General features: G+C 72.3%; 2 protein-coding genes across 4 annotated transcripts; one reads left to right on the top strand and one right to left on the bottom strand.

Moving 5' to 3' along the window:
• The first annotated feature begins 1,108 nt into the window (after window positions 1–1,108).
• OST4 (oligosaccharyltransferase complex subunit 4, non-catalytic) lies at window positions 1,109–2,093 on the top strand. The gene is made up of 3 exons (XM_066995296.1): window positions 1,109–1,260; window positions 1,426–1,545; window positions 1,941–2,093. The coding sequence occupies exon 2, from the start codon at window positions 1,427–1,429 to the stop codon at window positions 1,538–1,540; it is 114 nt and encodes a 37-aa protein (XP_066851397.1). The 5' UTR covers window positions 1,109–1,260; window position 1,426; the 3' UTR covers window positions 1,541–1,545; window positions 1,941–2,093.
• Window positions 2,083–17,680, bottom strand: AGBL5 (AGBL carboxypeptidase 5). Of its 3 annotated transcripts, XM_066995253.1 has the most exons (15): window positions 17,378–17,680; window positions 17,134–17,305; window positions 15,933–15,999; window positions 14,538–14,715; window positions 13,600–13,778; window positions 12,916–13,435; window positions 12,555–12,724; window positions 8,122–8,257; window positions 7,581–7,768; window positions 6,836–7,044; window positions 3,131–3,246; window positions 2,904–2,950; window positions 2,597–2,754; window positions 2,432–2,511; window positions 2,083–2,345 (listed from the first exon to the last, which is right to left on the bottom strand). In XM_066995253.1, the coding sequence occupies exons 1-15, from the start codon at window positions 17,663–17,665 to the stop codon at window positions 2,268–2,270; spliced, it is 2,586 nt and encodes an 861-aa protein (XP_066851354.1). In that variant the 5' UTR covers window positions 17,666–17,680; the 3' UTR covers window positions 2,083–2,267. The 3 variants fall into 3 exon arrangements, with proteins under 3 accessions (XP_066851354.1, XP_066851352.1, XP_066851353.1); XM_066995251.1 differs by having other exon boundaries at window positions 2,083–2,511; XM_066995252.1 differs by having other exon boundaries at window positions 2,083–2,511; window positions 15,933–16,099; window positions 17,378–17,627.
• Between the last annotated feature and the right edge of the window lie 707 nt (window positions 17,681–18,387).

Genomic DNA, 18,387 nt, shown 5'->3' with positions numbered 1-18,387 from the left:
CGGGGAGAGCCGGAGAGGCCGGGCAGGGGGCCAGGGCTGCAGGCAGCCGGCGCGGCCGGGGCTCCCGCACCGCCCCGCACCGCCCCGCCGGCCCCTCGCAGCCGCGCTGCCCGCGCGGGGTCTGTCCCCGCCGCCCACGGGGGACGTGGCGGGTCGCGCGGGGCCTGGCCGGGGGCTCCCCGGGGCTGCCGCACGGCCCCGGCCCGGCCGCCGCCCGCGGGGGCTCCCCGCGGCCCCGGGACGCGGCCCGCACGCGGCCGGCGCGCTGCGGCCCCGCGCCCTGCCCGGTGCCACGTCCCCGGGGCAGCGCCCGGCCCCACGCAGGCGCCCGGTGCCCCCCCGCAGCCCGGCCCCGGGGGGCTCCGCGGGGCTCCCCACGGGCGCGGCCCCGCGGGGACAGCGGGCACGCGGCGGGGACGCTGCCGTGACGGCCCCGCCGAGGTCACGGCCCCGGCCCCCGGCCCGCGCTGACGCCGCGGCTTCCCCGGCCGGGCGGTGACGTCACGGCCCCGGCCTCCCGGTGACGTCACGGCTTGGCCCCCGGCCCCGGGTGACGTCACGGCCTGGCGCGGCGAGCGGCGGCCGTGGGGGGGTGGGGGGGGGGCACGGCGGGAGGCGAGGCACGAGAGGGGGCGGGAGGGGAGGGGAGAGCGGGACGGGGGCTGCCAGCACCGGCTGGCGGGGGGCGGCCGGGCCGGGCCGGGCCTGCCCCTCCCCTGTGCCCCCTGCCCCCACCTCCTGCCCCCAGCCCCTGCCCCTGCCCCTACTCCTGCCCCCTGCCCCTATCCCCGCCCCCTCCCTGTGCTCCCTGTCCCTACCCCCTGCCCCATCCCTGCCCCTATCGCTGCCCCCTGCCCCTGCCCCCTCCCTGTGCCCCCTGCCCCTGCCCCTGCCCCTATCGCTGCCCCCTGCCCCTGCCCCCTCCCTGTGCCCCCTGCCCCTGCCCCTGCCCCCCCCGCGCCCCCTGCCCCTACTCCTGCCCCTATCGCTGCCCCCTGCCCCTGCTCCCTCCCTGTGCCCCCTGCCCCTGCCCCTGCCCCTGCCCCCCCGTCGGGGCGCCGACGCCGCTTTGCCCGAGCCGGGCCGTGACGTCACCCGGGGGGGCCGTGGCCGGGCCGTGACGTCACCGCGGGCCGTGACGTCACGGCCGCAGCCACCTCCCTCCGGGCCCCGCCCCCCGCCGTCCCACAGTGCCCCGCGGCCGGAAGTGGCGCGCGGCGCGGCGGAGACGTGGCCGGCGGCGGGAGCGGGCGGCGGCGCGTGAGCGGCGGGGGGGCGGGGGGGGGGGGGTCCCGCGGCCCCGGGGGGACCGGAGCGGGGCGGGGGGGGAGGGGAGCGGGGGGCCCGGGGCGGGGGGGGGCGGGGCGCCTGGCTGGGGGCGGGGCCGGTCCCGGTGCCGGTGCCGAGCCGCCCGCCCCGGTGCAGGATGATCACGGACGTGCAGCTCGCCATCTTCGCCAACATGCTGGGCGTGTCGCTGTTCCTGCTGGTCGTGCTGTACCACTACGTGGCCGTCAACAACCCCAAGCGCCACGACTGAGCCCGGTGAGCGCCCGCGCCCGGCCCCGGCCCCGAGCCCGGCACCGCGGGGGGGGGGGGGGGGGACGGACGGGACCGCGGAGCCTCCCGGCGCCGCCCCCGGCACCGCCTCCACCAGCCCGGGCTGGCCCAGCCCCGTCCCGCCTGGCCGCGGGCACCTCCGCAGCCCCGCCGGGCAGGAAGGCCTGCCCCTGCCCCCATCCCCGTCCCTGTCCCTGTCCTCATTCCTGTCCCCTCCCCGCTCATCCAGTCCCCCATCCCTGTCCCCCATCCCTTACCCCTGTCCCTGTCCCCTATCCCTGTCCCCACCCCTATCCCCACCCCTGTCCCTGTCCCCTATCCCTGCCCCGTCCCCTTCTCCTCACCCCCGCCCCGTCCCCACTCACTCTCTCTTCCCGCAGGACCGCCCTGAGCTGAGCGGAGCGGAGCGGAGCCGACCGACGGGCGCCATGCGGGCCGTGGAGGCGCCCCGTGCCCGCCCGCCGTGCCGCGTGGCACCGCGCACCCTGCTTGGTCCCGACGGGCGTTAACACAAACACGATACAAGACAAAAACTGTGTTATGTAAAAATACCTCCCGCTGGCCCGCGGGGCGAGCTGGGCGGCTCCCAGCACCGGGCGCGGCACCGAGCGCGCCGGCGGCTGTTGCGGCTCCTCCGCGCCGGCGGTCCCGGGCTGGGTGCGGGCGCGCGGCCGTGGCGGGTGCAGGGCCGGCGCTGGCGGCCGCGGTCAGGCCTCGGCGCAGAAGGAGAGGAGCTGGCGGCAGGAGCGGAGCGAGGGGCAGCCGGAGGCCGGGCTGGGCGGGCGCTACAAGGCAGGAGAGCGGGTGGGGGGGGGCCGGGGGCCGAGCCCCCTGCCTGTGCGGCAGCCCCCCGCCGTGCCCGGGGCCGTACCTGGGGGCGCAGGCCCTCGCCCAGCAGCTGCTCCATGCTCCGCGACCCCGCGACAGGGTCCGGGGCCGCCTGGCAGGGCCCTGCGGGGACAGAGAGCGGGGTGAGGGGCGGTGGCTGGGGCCGGGTGGGCGAGGGTCCCGCCTGCGCCGCGGGTACGGGCCCTACCTGCGGGGGGCTGCGCGGCGCAGGGCCCGCCGCGGCCACGCCTCTGGGCCGGGAGGGCTGCGGTGCTCCCGGGGCAGAGCGCGGGCAGGCTCTGGGCGGTCGCCGCCCCCTTCCTCCGCACCGGGATCCTGCTGGGGCGGGCGGGGAGCCCCCCCGGGCTGCGGAGAACCGCGCGGGGCTCCTGAGGGCGCGGCGGGCAGCACCGGGCCCCCCGCGGCACCGGCCCTGCCTTCCCCCGGGGGCGCGGCCGGGGCTCCTGCGGGCTCGGCGTCAGCGCGGGCAGCGCCGCGGCGGCGCCAGCACCTACCCGGGCCGCTCCGGGGCTCTCCCGGCGTTCAGCTGCTTCGGGGGCACCTGCACGGGGAGAGGAGAGGACGGGAGGGCGTCGGGGTGCCGGGGCTGGGCTGCGCGGGGGGACCGGCCCCCCCCGGCACGGCCGGGGCGCGGTGGCTGCGCCGTTCCCCAGCCGCGTGTCCCTGGGTGCCCGGTGCTGCCCGGGCCGGGCCCTCGCCCACGCTGGCACCCGGAGGTTACCTGCGGCGGTGCGGTGCCGTGCGTGGCCGTCGGCTCCCCGCCACCGTGCTGCGCCTCCCGCGGTCCGTGGCTGCTGCCCGTCACCGTCCCTGCCTGGGCGCCCGCCGGCAAGGACCCTGCGGGAGAAAGGAGACGGCCCGGTGAGGGGCTGGCACCCGCGGCACCGCGTCCTGCTCCCCCTCTGCCGCACCAGGGGCCCCGGCGCAGGGAGCAGCCGGCGGGGGCTGTGCGGGACCAGCCCCTGCGCCCGGCTGCTGCGGGGCCGCGGGAGGCGGCACGCAGGGACAGAGGCCGTGCCTGCGTCCTGCCTGGTGGCGGGGGGCGCGCTGCTGTCCCCGAGGCTTTCCCACAGCCCTGCAGCAGGGCCAGAGCCCCCCGTCCCCGCAGCTTGCCCCCTTGCCCCTTGCCCAGCAGCAGCCCCCGCGCTCAGCCTCAGCACCTCCGCGCCCGGGGGCCCGCTCTGGGCGCACACCGTGGCCTCCGGGGAAGCACAAACGGCCCTCGGGAGGGGCAGGAACGGGAGCAGCCCCGGCCCCGTGCGGCACAGCTCCTCGTGCAGGCCTGCGCCTCGGCAGCCCCCAGCGGAGCGGGGACGGGCACTCCCGGTCCGCTCCCCAGCAGCGCCAGGCACTCGAGTCCTGCTCGGCCTCTGCTGCCGGAGGTGAGGGCCCCTTCCTCCGCGCGCCTCGGGGGGGTGCCGGCCTGCGTCCCGACCTGCCGGGCACCGTCCCCAGCCTGCCCGGGCCGTGCCGGGGCTCTGTGCGGTGCAGAGCCGGGCGGCAGCCCCTGGCAGCGCCGACCCCGTCACACGGCTGCAGCCGAGCTGCTGGCTCCGTGCTGCGCTGGCTGCTTTCCGGGAGCCGAGCCGGGCTGGCGAGCCGCCCTCGCACCCAGCACACCCGCGGGGTGGGAGCGCGGGAGGCGTGGGCCCGGGGCTGGCGTGCAGCGGGAGCCGCCTGCGCAGCTGCCGGAATGCCGGCGGGGGGAAGGCGACGGGCGGCAACCAGCACAGCATGGGGACGGCGCTGCTAATGGGAAACAGGGCGCTGGAGCGAGAAGAAAGCGGCGCAGACACGGCCCCGGAGCCGCAAGGACAGGGCTGCGGCCGCAGACAAAGCCCTTGGCCCGCGCTAGATGTCAGCGGCCGTGATGGAGGAGGGCTGTTAATGAGGGCGAGCGCGTGGCAGCGGCTGTGAGCGTGCAGCGGCGGCAGCGGCGTGGGGAGCCCGCTCTGAACTGGGTGCCCGCGAGCTGCCACGCTTGCCTCGTTCCCCCCCCCGGCCCCGAGGGCCTGACAGGTTCTGAAGCAAGCGGCTGAGGATAGGCGATGGAGAGCAGGCCGAGGGAAGGCCCTGGCGGGCAGCATGCCATGCACGAGCTAATCCCGTGGGTGCAAAAAAAAAAACCCAACCCAACGTGATGGGTACGCGGCCGGCAGAGGTGGCAGGAACAGCGGGCGAGCACAGGGAGCACAAGCAGGAGCACGAGCACGAGCACGAGCACGAGCAGGAGCAGGAGCACGCCGTCTGCAAGATACCAGGAGAGCTGAGGGCTGCAGGAAGCAGCTGCAGGCGCAGCCCCAGGAGATAAGGGCTGGGCCGGCCTTGGACTCCCCGGCCGAGCTGTCGGGAACCTGGGAAGAGGAAACGGGGCTTGCCCAGTGCACGGCGTGGGGCAGCCGGGGGCACGCAGGAAATCGGGGCAAGCTCTGAGCAAGGAGACCCCGCGGCAGGCAGCAGCCTGCAGGGTGAGCCACTGGCTCCGTGACGCTGAGGGAGTCTGGGGAGCACAGAAACCCCTCCTGCGCGGGGGCTGGGGCGGGCAGCGCCAGAGCTCGGACGTGAGCTCGGAGGAAGCAGCTGGGGAAGGGACGAGCCTGGTGCCGGTTGGGGCCAGCGGGGCAGGACGTCCTCCGTGTCCCCTGCGTGCTGACCCCGCATCCCGCGCGGGGTGCCAGCGTCCGTCCCCTTCCGCACAGCAGCAGCAGCGTGCGCAGGAAGGGGCAGGAGGGGATGTGCCGGGGCAGCCTCCTGTCCTGTGCCACCGCAGCATGCCGCAGCACGCCGCAGCACGCCGCAGCACGCCGCAGCTGGATCCACGCGTCCCAGTTTCTGTTTCCCCGCTGCCTGGGGAAGGAAGAGTGGGCGAGAGCATCCCGGTCCCGCCAGGGGACGGGGGCAGGGCGGCGGTGCGGAGGGCAGGCGGCGAGGGGCTGGCCCGGCCCGGCTGCGGGGCCGCACGTCACCAGGCCCAGCCACCTGGCAACGCTGCACGAACACCAAAGCCGTGCCGGCGCAACCACGAGCAGCACCGTGCTAACGGGTGCCCGGGTGCCACCGAGACGCAGCGGGCACGCGCCAGGTCGAGCTGCCACCGGGGTCCCTGTGCCAAGAGCGGCGCAGCTGGGGCCCCGCCGGCTTCCCCTGCCATTGCGCCGGCTGCAGCGGCCCGGCTTCCCTCGCTGGCTGCGGGTGGACAAAGCGTGCCCGGCCGAAGGAACAGACGCTACAACGTGCCCAGGGGAACATGAACCTTTTATTTCCTCCCCGCCACGTTCTCGCAGCAGGGGAGAAACGGTCGCTACAGAGCGCTGGGAAGCACACACAGAGGGAGGACGAAGCAACGCGCGCCACGCGGGCAGAGCACAAGGAGCACAGCGACGGGCAGCGCGGCGCCACGTGGGTACGCCGCCTGCACACACCACAGCCGCAGTCACGCCGCAGTCACACCGGCCGCCCCTCTGCCCCGCGGCACGGAGGACGCCCGCTCACGCCGGGGCCTTTGGGAGCGCGGTGCCCCGGGGCCGGGAGCCCTGCGGCAGCCCGGGGCTTGCCGCCAAGCCCCCGTCTGCCACACGCCGCAGCCTCGGCCAGCAGCTCGGGGCACGGCAGCGTCGCCCGCCGCCACCCCGCACCCTGCCACGGCCCTGCCCATGGCGAGGGGCACTGCGGTCACGCGGTTTTGCCACCCCAGAGTGCGGTGCAGCCGATGCGGGGCTGCAGCTGTGCCTCCAAGCTGTGTGGGTGGCTCAGTGCCACTCGCTCGGCCCCCAGCGAGCTGCCACAGCTCGGCCCCGCGGCGCCCACAACAGAGTTGTGCCGTGACAGAGCCACGTGCCACAACTGGCTGCGCCTCAGCAGGTGCCTGGAAGGAGGAAGGCACTTTGGTGTGTCACCCCACGGGCCTAGGGAGCAATTTGGGTGGTGGAGGCTGCAGGTTTTCCGCGCCGGCCTCTCCAGAAACCACTGTGCTCTGCCCCTCGCACAGCGATCCGGTCAGCCCGGGGCTGCCGGCACTGCCGGCACAGAGGGGACCGTTGCGCCGGGCAGCCCGCGGCGAGCGCAGTCCCTCTGACCTGCTGCGGCAGAAGCAGGGGCTGCAGAGCGGGCGGGGGGGAGCTCAGCTGGGCCCCGCAGCCCCCGCAGCAGCACGGCCGACGACATCAGGGGTCTCGCTGTGCCGCGTCTGTCCCGACCCAGGTGCAGCCGCTCCGCTGGGGCCGGAGCGCTGAGCTGCGCCCTGCGTCCAGGGCCCTTCCGAGGGGACGGGGCGGCCGGTCACACGCACTTCTTCCACTCAAAACCACTTTTGTTACGTCAAAGCAAACGGTTACGCCGGCACCGAGCTCTCCTCAGGGCTGCGGCTTCGCACAGCAGCTTGACAGGCACTGGACCACGTGCGCGAGAGGCCCCCAGCCCAGCTTACCTCTGACCGGTGCCGGGGCTCTCGCGCCGCCCGTCTGCGGGCTCTGGCCGTCCGTGGCTGGGGCGCGGGGCCGGCTGCAGCCGAAGGAGAAGCTGGGCGAGGCTTTGATCTGGGGCGAGTCCTGCTGGCTGCTGCCGCTCCCGCTGGTGCCGTTGCTGAAGCTGCGCGCGCGGGACAGGGCGTTATCCGAGGCCGAGGTCGGGAGCCCTCTGCGAGGGGAGAAGCGGCAGCCTCAGCCCCCGGCCAGTGACGGCACAGGCACCGAGCGGGGGCCGATCCTGCTGCTTTGGGTGCCCCATCTGGGGGTGCTGAGGGCAGCGACAGAGCCCCTGTCCCCGAGCGGAGCTGAGCGCTGCACGGCACGTTGCAGCCTCGGGGCAGCAGCATCCCATTGCAGTCCCAAGTCCCTCACCCCCACCCCAGATCTGCCTGCAGCGCTGCCCGGCCAGGCTGGGGAGAGGGCAGAGGAGAAGCAGAAGAGGGGCCGGCCCTCTGCGGGCGGGCGATCGCTGCCCAGGTTACCGGGCTGGCGAACCCCAGCCAGATCCACGGCCCACCCGCCGCGTGCCCCCCTGCCCCCCGAGGGCACCGACCTCTCTGCGGGCCACGCAACTCCCCGGGGGCGAGCACCAGCCCCTGCCATGCGGGGAAGCCAACGAGCCGCGGGTGACTCGCTGTGCGCACACCCCTCTGGCCTGACCGGTCTCCCCGGGGCCCCCGAACGCGAGCGCTGCCGGGCCCTTACGCGGTGCTCCTGGGAGGGCTGCGGGCGCCCCTCCTCCGCGCGCAGCCGGCGGCGCCCCTCGTGCCGCGCACGTGCTTCAGCATCCAGGCCCGCAGGTTGCTGAGGCAGCTGTGCTCCGACAGGACGATGCGGGGCCACGGGTTGCACTCCGCCATGTCCAGCGCTGCCACCGCCAGGGCTCTGCCGACCTGCCGGGGCGAGAGGCAGCCCGTGAGAAGCAGCCACAGAGCCGAGCCCCAAGCCCCGACGCTTGTTTCAGACCCCAGCAGGCTCCCCGGCAGGACGAGTGTTCCCACAGGGGCTCTGGTCCTCGGCGTGTGCGTGGGGCAAGGCGGGTGCCCACGGCCACGGGGACCTGCTGCCCGCCGCTGCCGCTCCCGGTGCAGGGGGGGCGGAGCGGCCGCAGCCAGCAGGGCGGGCGGGCGGTGCGGGGTCTGCACCTTCCTCACGGAGGCAGAGAGGCACAGAGGAGGGCGCGGGGACCTCCCTGGCGGTGCAGCTGCAGGTGGGCAGGACCGCGCCGCACGGGGCTCGCCGTTACCTGCTCAAAGAGCTCCACGGTGTACTTGGAGGGGAAGGCGGGGGGCGGCGGGGGGCTGGCGCGCCCGTTGTCGTGGCAGGCCACTGGGATGCTGTTCACCGAGCGCCCCGTGTTGTAGTTGCACTCCAGCGTGTAGCTGTGGAGCAGAGGGGAGCCCGCCTCAGCCCGCGCCTCCCCGCAGAGCCGCTGCCGGCAGGGCACGCAGCGCACCCCCAGGCGCCGTGCCCCCCCACCGAGGCTGTCGAGCGGCGCTCCCGGTGCGCACGCTGCAATTTCTCGTCTGTGGAGGTGGGAGCAAATAAAGAAAAGCAGCTCGCCGTTGGGGGGCAGGCAGCGGCACGCCGAGGACAGCGGGTGCCTGGCGTGCAGCACGCGACCAGGGCAGCGGGCTGGAATCGAAGGCAGAGAAAGGACCCGTGAGGGGGCCGGGGCGGGCAGCGACCTCTGAGCGCAGAGCCCGGGGAGTGAAGGCGCCGGCTGCTGCCCGACGCCGCAGCCACCGGGGACAGCCCAAGCGCTGCCTTGCCGGGGTCAGGCAACCACCAGGAGATTCCCTTCAGCTGTCCTGGGGTTTGCAGCCACTGCTGCTGAGCTGACGCTAAGGGCAGGCCAGCAGGGGCCAGCGGGCAGCTCGTCACCCCACGGAGCCGGGCCCTGCACTGGGCTGGCTTTGAGCGGGCCGCGGGGAGGCTGAGGGGCACAGGAGCAGAGCTGGGGCCATCGCCTGGTCCCTGGGGCTGGGCCACGGCTGTCCCGAGGGGCTGTGCCCGCGGAGCGCCGCCAGCGGCGCCGAGCAAGGTGCTGAGGGCACGAGGCTGGTGGCAAAGAGGGGTGGGAGCGGGGAGGGCTGTGCAGACCATGCACGGAGCCAGGGCGCCCGCAGAAACACGCGGGGCAAGGCGGCGTCCGTGCAGTTCGCAAACGGGCACCAGGAGCGGGGGTAACGAGCACGGGGAACCGGGAATCCTCGCGGGGAAAGCCCGGAACAACTGCAAAGCTGGGACCGCTTGGGAAGGGCGGCGGGACAGCGCTGAGCAGTCTGCCTGCGGGACGGGAGGCCTGCCACGGGCTGCTGCTGGCAGAATCACAGAATTGAAGGGGTTGGAAGGGACCCCAAGAGACCATCGGGTCCAACCCCCCTGCCAAAGCAGTTCCCTAGAGCAGGCTGCCCAGGCAGGCGTCCAGACGGGCCTTGAATATCTGCAGAGAAGGAGACCCCACAGCCTCCCTGGGCAGCCTGTCCCAGCGCTCCGTCACCCTCACCGGGAAGTTCTTTCGCATGTTGGTGCGGAACTGCCTGGGCTCCATTTTGTGGCCATTGCCCCTGGTCCTGTCCCCACAAACCACTGAAAGGAGGCTGGCCAAATCCCTCTGCCTCCCACACCTCAGGTATTTATACACATTGCTGAGATCCCCTCTCAGCCTTCTCTTCTCCAGGCTGAACAGCCCCAGGTCTCTCAGCCTTTCCTCCCAGGGGAGATGCTCCAGGCCCCGTATCAGCTTTGTGCCCTCCGCTGGACTCTCTCCAGGAGTTCCCTGTCTTCTTTGTGCCGGGAAGGCTCGCCCGAATCAGGCTCTGGGTGGTCGAGGCACCGCGACGATTTCCGGGACCCGCAGGGCGACCCGCAGCCCCGCCGGCTTGCCCAGGGCTACCGGGCCGGCTGCACGCAGCCTGCCAGGCGGAGCCGCAGCGGTGCCAGCCCTGCCCGCTGATGACAACGAAGAGCTGCCCGTGGCTGAGCACGCACAGCCCGGGGGGAGGGGTGCAGGAGAGCAGATCCGTTCCGAGAGCGGCCCCCCCAGACACAGGGTGCAAAGGTGGCCGGAGGGGGGGAAGGACACGGAGCTGCCGACTGAGCTCGGGGACAGGAAGCGCACAAGGGAACGGCAGAGGGGGCTTGGGAAGCCCAAGCCCGCCTGGAGAGGAGGCTGGTGAGGGCCGTGAAGGGTAAGCGGGTCCTGCAGGGACGGGGCGAGGCCCCAGGGCAGGAGGATGTCCCCACAGCAGGCAGCACGGGGCAGGCCGCAGGTGTGAGCACGGCCCCACGAGGCTGCGGCTGGCGACCCCCAGCGGGTCCTGGCGGCCGGGGGAGGCTCTGGGGACCGCGAGGAATCGAGTGTCCTCTGTGACGTGGTGGGGAAGGGAGTCCTGGGCACCGCCTCCAACCTGCGCAGGACAGGGAGCTCAGGAGCAGCTGGCACGGACGGTGGGCGAAGGGGAGCCCGCGCCCGGCAGGCCGGGGCACCCCCGGGCGTCAGGACCAGCCCCGTGGACGAGCGGGGTGCGCAGCTTGGGGCTGTGACAGCCTCGCAGCCGAGGGGCAGGCCACGTGTGGGGACATCTGTCCGGAGACATCCCCGGCGGGGCACCCGGCCCGATCTGGGGCTTCGCTTACTGTGCTTCGAGCGGTGACCATGCTGCCGCCCTCGTCCTGCCTTCCGCCAGGCACGGGCCGCCCGCAGGAAGGGTCTCGTTTTGTGCGGCAGGGTGCTCCTTGGTTTGCTACGCCTCAGAGAGCGAGCAAGGCAAACGCAAGTCCTGGGCTTCGGCAAACGCCCCTGCGGCAGTTCTTCCTCCCCTGCTCCTCGGGGCCAGTTAGAAAATGCAGTGGCTGGGCTCTCCCCTTCCTTCACAGCTTTTCCAGTTGCTGTCTCTTTGTGTTCTTTAGCTGAAGCTTTGACTTCTCTCCCCTCTCAGCGTTTGCAGGGTGTGAACAAAGACAATGCCCCCTGAGATAGATAATTAATGCCCGCAGAGGCTCTGCCTTACTCTGTGCATCTGCCGCAGGGTGCTGCGGGTGCACGAAATGTACCCGCACTTTGTGCTCGGAAGCGATGAGAAAGAAGCAATCACCGAACGCCCACTGAACGCTGCCGCTACCCGCAGCAGGTCAGGGGCTCCTCCGGATTTCGGGAGGGTGCTGGGGAGCACCGGCCGCGCACAGGTACGCGCAGCTGGGTCACTGCGAGGAGGGACTGGTTAGCTGCGCTGGGGAGGGGGCTCCCTGCCCACACTCGGACACGGCGGGAGAGCAGCTGGGCCCACGGGGAGCTCAGGGCGGAGAGATGCTGAACGAGCTGCGGGGCGGGGGGAATCTCTGCCTGGAGACGGGTGCAGGGCGGAAAACCGCCCCAAAGGGAGGAGAATCCAGCGGGGATCCCCTCAGAAACCTCCGTGTCCTGAGGAGCCGCAGACACGGGCGCCACATCCTCTTAAGCACCCCCAGGTCACCGCTGGAAGGGGCCGGGGGATCCCTGACGGGCGGAGAAAGGCAAACGCTGGATCTGCCTCCAGGAAAGGCCAGGACAACCGGCACCTCGCCCTGCGAGACGGTGGGCGAGCCCTCCTGCAGCGCGCTTCTGGGTGCTCGGACCCAAGGAGCTGCCGGGGGCTGTCAGCAGCATCCCCTGCACAAGGTGATCCGCAACAGCAGCGCGGTTACTGCCGCAGGGTTGGTTTCGGCTGGATCCGCGTGCTGCCCGGGCTCGGGATCCGCGTGCTGCCCGGGCTCAGGATCCGCGTGCTGCCCGGGCTCTCCCTGTGGCCGCACAGCTGCTGGATCAGACGCAGCCACAGCGAGAGCTGAGGAGAGGGGGAGGAGGGGGGCCGAGAACAGAAGCGCGGCCCCTGCTGTCCCAGTGCAGCCCAAGCCAGCGGCGAAGCTGGACTCCGAACGCGGCCGCTCGGAGGGCAGCAACGCGGGGGCTCCCGGGGGAAGCCCAGGCCGCGAGAGGCCCGGAGCTGCTCCCACACCTCCTCGACCCACAGATTCCTGGGGAACAGGGAATCTGCCGAGGAAGTGCCGCACGCCTGCCGCTGCCTGTCGGCCCTCGGCGTCTGCTACGGGCGCCTGCTGGGGACAGGGGCAGGACGGGCTCGGCCTGCTCCAGCCATCTCTGTGCTCCCAGCAACCACAACACAAACAGTCCAAAAATATCACGTTGAGGCTGAAAAGAGGCGCTTGGCTGCCACAGATGAAAAGAATGTCCTCAGCTCGCATACCACAGCAGTCTCGCGTGCGAGAGCTGGGGAAGGTGAGCCCTTTACAACCAAACGAGTTTCAATGACAGCTGAACACACACACACGCGCCTGGGAGAGGCAACTCAGAAAGCGGCAAACGAGCAGCACCGCCGCCAAGACGAGAAGCCAGAATGGCCCCGGGAGGGACACGAAGGAAGGGGAGGCGCGAGAGGAACAGCGGAGAGGCTGCGGGCAGGACAAAGCCCACGGGTCAGGAGGGTGGCAGCGCCTCGCAGGCCACCCCCAGCTTCCTCCTGCGTGGCGCTGAGCTCGCGCTCCCCTCGGCAGCTGAGCAGGGCACAGCCGGCACCGCACAGGCAGTGCGGCCCTCCCCGACGTCCAGCCCCCGGTGGGGCCGGCTCCTCCCGGCATGGGCGGTAACCGAGCGCGCGGCAGCGCGGCTTCGCCTACCTGTGGATGATGCCCAAGGCCTTGTAGATGGCCACTCGCCCGCTGCCCTCCTTCGACTGCCCGTCCCGCTTGTCTTTGGCGTACATGTTCTTCTCGGAGAAGTTACAGCCCGTGAAGTCAAAGTGAGGTGAGTTCAAGGAGATGAGTTTAGGGAACAGCATGTTCTCCACCTGCGGCGCAGAGGACAAGAGGTGGTGCTGGGGGAGCCCCGGGCTGCTCCCCCCTTACGGGCAGAGGGGCAGCTCCCGTCCTCCCCCCGCCAGGGCCCTGCGCCAGGCCGGCGGCGGGGAGCAAAGCCCGGCGTGCCCCGGCCAGGGGGGGAGGGATGGCGAGGGGTTCCGGGTCCCCGTCCTGCCCTCACCTGATCGTTTTCGTCGCTGAAGCTGTTGCCGTACATGAAGCAGCCGCGCTTGGAGGCGTGCCCGTGGAGGTCGACGTAGTAGGCCAGCCCGCTGTGCTGGGGCAGGATGGTCTCGGGGAGGGGCGGCGGCCTCGTGGCTTCCTCCTCAGGGTGCTCCGCGGAGCAGCTGCCAGGCAGGATCAGCTCCAGCGCGGCGGGCGGCGGCTCCTGAGGCGGGCTGCGGCGCGTGCCGGCGCTCCAGGCGCCGGGCGAGTTGCGGAGGTTGTTGGCTTTCTCCAGCTCCGACAGGGCTGCCTCGGGGGACGGGGCGCTGCCGCGGACGGAATGGTTGGAAGATTTGGCGCTGAGCAAGCTGGTGCTGAGCGGGGAGACGTACGTCCTCCAGTCGGGGGAGCCCGGCAGGACGCGGCTGTGCACGTGGTGGTAGAGGAGGACGGCTTTGGCCCCGTACACGGCAGGGTGCAGCTCGGCATCGGGGTTCAGATACTGGCGGTTCAGGTTTACCCCGCGCGAGTCGGTGCTGCGGAGAGCAGAGGGAACGCCAGGCCCCGTTAGTTTTCCCCTTAACCAACGAGCCGTGAGAGGGGAGAGGAGCCCGCGCGGCCCCCGGCGATGCCGCAGCCACGTCCGGGCCGTGTCCCCGCCTGCTGCCAGCCGCGGGGCCAGGCCGCCCGCTGCACTCACCGGTAGTGGCCTCGCGCCACCCCGTCCGGGTTGAGCATGGGAATGAGCTTGAAGACAAACATCCGCCGCAGCATCTGGGCGCGGGGGTCCTCCTCGCGCAGGATGAAGTCCAGGAAGCCGTTGAAGACGAAGCTGGAGGGCGTCTCCCCGGGGTGCACCCGGCTGCTCAGGAAGAACACCTGGGGAAGCGGGGGGGGGCTGAGGCCAAGGCTGCCTGCCCCTGAGCCCGGGCTCTGCAGGGCACGCAGCTCCGCGCCGCGCGCTGCAACCCAACAGCTTTTGGTGGCCCCTGTGCCCAGCGCCTCTGCCCAGTCCTGCCGGGAACGCGGTGGGTTACCCCTGCCTGGGACCGGGGGGGCAGAACCCCACGGCCCCCACCAGGGGAAACCAGAACACGTGCGGCAGAGAAGCAGAGCGGTGGCAGAGCTCCAGGGAGAAGCCCTGAACTGCCCCGCAAGCAGGGAACGAGCTAATTGCAAAGGGAACACAAAACACGTCCTGACGAGCTCTTCCCCCCGAGGCAGCTTCCCATTGAGGGCTGCGGCTGTGTGAGCGCAGCGAGCTCCCCGTCCCGTCCCGCCCTCGCAGGCAGGCCTCGTGCCCCGCAGGGGCTGATGCTCCAGCACAGGGAGCGCTCCCCGTGGCTTAACAGAGCGGCAGGAATACCAGGAGCACAAACCAGAACCCCTGCAACGGGAGGCGCTCGGTTTTGTCCACAGGAACACTCGCATGGTGCTGCCAGCACAGAGGTCGCAGGGCTAAATGCCGGGAACACGCTGGGGACTCCTGGAGGTGCCCCGCTCCCGTGCCCCCGTGCAGGATCTCAGGCTCTACCTGCTCCCCGCAGGACGGGATGCCCCCCCGAGGGGAGGAGCACGGCAGCACCGGGTGCCAGCACCCCGACCGCCAGGAGCCCCGTGCCCGGCACGGCCACTCACCCTCTTCCCCGCAAAGCGGCGCGGCCGCGGCGTGGCGGTGTCCGGGAAGAGCTTGTCCAGCCGGGGCTCCCGCTCCTCCTGCATGCCGTGGCAGGAGGTGACCGTCAGCAGGTCAACGCGCAGCTTGTCCAGCGAGTGGCACAGCAGCTCCCGGTGGTAGTAGACGGAGTCCGGGGGGCTGCGGGGAGAGGAGACGCTCGGGGAGCCCTCGGGCAGGGGGAGGCTCCCGGCCCCACGGCCGCAGCCCCTCCGGAGCCGTGCCCCTCGGGGAGCTGCCCGCCGAGCTCCTCGCCGCCCGCCAGGACGAGGAGCCGCCGCTAGGACCCGGTGTCACCCGTGCCCTGGGGCCACGCTGCCATGGTGCCCCCGGCTGGGGGAGCCCTGGGGGAGCGCCCCTGCGGTCGGACTCCCCGCAGACGCGGCTCGGGCCAGCAGCACGGGAGTTGTGTGGGGAGGCAGAAAGGGTCCGGGCATCCTTGAGGGCCCTGCGTGGGGTCACTGTGCCCCCGGGCCCTGGGGGGGGGGGGGGGGGGGCAGACAAACAGCCAGAGCAGCGCGGTGTGCGCCGGGAAGGAGCCCCCAGGACACCCAGCACGATGGAACCGCGTGGCGCTGACACTGCTCACTGCCCCTCTCCGTGCTCACGGCTCCGCCGAGACCCGCAGCAGCTCAGGGGCCTTGTGCCCATCGACGAGCGGGGCTCAGGCTGCGGAATCACCACCAACCCCTTGCTGAGGGACCGCCAGGTTGTGAAGTTCTGACGGTTCTCCATCACGTGTCAGGTGAGAACGAGCACCTCCCCAGAAGCCCTCACTCACCCTGCTCCTTACAGCCCGGGCCGGGAGGGGCCGCAAGGCAGGACCACCTGCAGGCACCCGAAACCACCTCTGTCCTCCCCCCACCTGGGTTTTGTGTTCAGCCCCGGCTTGCGAGGAGAAATTCTCGAGCTCAGGGGAACTTCCCGGCGCCCAAAGAGCCGGGTGCTAAGGCCGGCTCCTGGCAGCGAGATTCCCCTTCCAGCAGGGACGTGAAGGCAGGGAGCAGTGGGACCGAGATGCCCCGACAGAGAAAGGAAGCGAGGTCGTGGCTACGGAGCGCTCGGGCCCCTACGAGCCCCCTCTCCCCGCACCAAGGAAGCGGTTCTGCTGCAGCCCCTCTGACACAACCCGAGCTCAGCCATGCCAAGGGGACCCAGCCCCAAGCTGCCGGGCTGGCCGCGAGCCCCCGCCCCTCTCTGGAAGTGCGTGCGGGGGGAGCCCTGCCGGGGGGAGCGAGCACCGCGCAGGCACCGTGAGAGCAGCGGGACCCCGCCGCCAGCCCGGGCAGCCGCTGCCCTGCAGGCTGGGCGACAGCCGCCCCCACGCGGGGGGCAGAGGGGGCGGCCGCGGTGCGCACCTGCTGGGAGACATGTGCTGGCACTCCTCAAAGCGGCTGTCCAGCTGCGCCAGCATCTCCTGGCACTCTGTGTAGGAGAAGGGGTAGCAGAAGGCAAAGTAGGTGGTGGTGCCGCGGTGCTCCAGGAAGCGGTGCACGAAGGACAGCACAAACTGGGTCTCCACCATCTGGGAGAGACACAAAGCAGAGGCTGAGCGGCCAGCGCGAGCAGCAGGCGGGCAGAGGCCATGCAGAGCCAGCGGCAGGCGCCCCGCAGCCCCCCGCATGCTGGGGGGGTCCGGCAGCACGGCCCCTCCCGAACCGAGGTCACAGCCGTGGTCTGGGCGGTCACAGACCGTGTTTGCTTGTGTCCCTGAAAGGCCGAGCTGCTTCCCACAGACAAAGCCTGGGATTTCCCTGCCCACCTGTGGCATGTGCCCAGGTCCTTGCTGTAAGAGCCTTTTCCTTGGGCAGAGCTCTCGGGAAACCCAGAGGGCTCGTTTTGGTGCTTGTGCTCACCTGCCAGCGCTCAAAGAGCAGAGAACTGCCCCATTCCGGGCTGCGTGGCAAAGCCAGTGAGTGCTACAGAGCTCCGTGGGACATCGTGCCTCCCCCTGGAGCTGGCACAGAGCACACCGAGCCTCTTCCCCTGTGAGTTAGGGGACATGAGGCTCCCTCGTCACCCTGAAGGGCAGGGGCACGCTGGTGCAGCGTGCAGGGAGCAGAGAGAGCCTGGAGCACCAGCAAGAGATCGTCCTGCAAGCACTCCCTGCCACGACTGGAGGCACAAAGTACCGGGAAGAGCAAACTCCTAGAGCGGCGTGTTTGAGGCCCAGGCACCTCAGCGGGCTGTGACAGCCGACCCGCTGCTGTCCCCGCTCCTCCTGACTTCAGCTCCAGGGCTTCCCAACCTCCCCCGGGTGGCTTCCCTCACGGGGTACCGGCATCCCCGCAGCTGCGGGTGGGGGCTGCTCACAGCCAGACACAGGGGGCTGCTTGCCAGCCGCACCGACAGCGGCGAGCGGGAAGGGAGCGACACGCGCGGGGGGGCAGCTCCACACCTCCCGCCTCACGGAGCGGGGAAACGGCCGCAGGGGGCTGGGAAGGGCCCTGGCCGGGAACGGCCCGGGGAGCAGTGCAGCGCCGGCCCCGGCCCCGGCCCCGGCCCCCCGGCCCCGGCCCGGCCCCATCCCCGCCCCGTCCCGGCCCCGTCCCGGCGCACCTCGAAGCTGGGCCGCTGCCGGATGCGCTCCCAGCGGGGCCGGCCGGGCAGGGTGCGCACGAAGGGGGCCATGCCCTGCGAGTACAGCCGGCTCTGCTTGTTCATGTTGAGGATGTGCAGCTTGATCAGCTTCCCCGGGGCGCCGCCGCGCACGCTGAAGTAGAACCAGGACCTGGCGGGACGGGCGGGGTCGGCACGGCGGGGTCGGGCGGGCAGCGCCGCCCCCCCCCGGCCCGCCCGTTACCTGTTGCCGTTCTCGTACTCGGTGCGGGCGCAGTCGGGCCGCGTCCAGACGTTGAACTCGTAGTCGGCGGCCGGCAGCGCGTCCCCCCGCGGCGGCTCCACCTGCTCCACGCGCGCCAGGTTGCCCGAGTCGAAGCGGGAGCTGAAGAGCAGCCCCCCGCACCGCACCTCCATGGCCGCCCGCCGCCCGCATCGCCCCGCACCGCCCGGCCCGGCCCGGCCCGGCCGCCTGGCGACAGCAACGCGCCCGCCCGTTGGCCCGCCGCTCCGCAGCAACGCGCCCGCCCATTGGACGGCGCCTCGGCAACGGGCCGCGCGTGCCGGGGCCTCGCCCCCCTTGGCCACGCCCCCGCTTCTGACCACGCCCCCTGCTGGCCACGCCCACGACGCCCCCGGGTCCGGCGGCGGCCCCGCGGGGACACGGGGCGGGGGTGGGCACGGGCCGGGCGGGGGGGGGGGGGTGAGCACGTACATGGGGTGCTGCACGGTGCGGGGGGGTGAGCACGTACCTGGGTGTGCTGCTCGTGTGCGGGGGGGTGAGCACGTACACGCATATGGGGTGCACGTACGTGTGTGTGAGCACATACGTGGGGGGGGTGAGCACATACCCGGGTGTGCACGCGCACTTACATGTGTGTATGTACTTGTGTGTGTACACGTGGGGGGTGAGCACGTACATGGGTGTGCACATACCTGTACATATATGTGTGCATGTACGTGTGCACGTACCCCTCCTGTACACACGTGTGAGCACACGTACCCACACAGCTCCACACCCCCCATACCCATGTGCACACACACCCACCCTGCACACAGATGTACGCACAGCCGCACCCACATGCACGTGTGTGCATCCATGCACGTAGATGTCTGCGCACAGCCAGCCGTGTGCAAGCACACCCATACACACCCATACACAGGCGCCTGCACACACACAGCCCCCCTCACGCAGCACGCGTGTTTACCCCCGTGCACACACGCGCACCCCCACCCCCCCCCCAGGTACAGCCG

The sequence above is a fragment of the Anser cygnoides genome, chromosome 3, assembly GCF_040182565.1.
Source record: "Anser cygnoides isolate HZ-2024a breed goose chromosome 3, Taihu_goose_T2T_genome, whole genome shotgun sequence".
Lineage (NCBI taxonomy): Eukaryota > Metazoa > Chordata > Aves > Anseriformes > Anatidae > Anser > Anser cygnoides.
The sequence above is the reverse complement of the archived record's forward strand: the minus strand, read 5'-3'. Positions and strand labels throughout refer to the sequence as shown.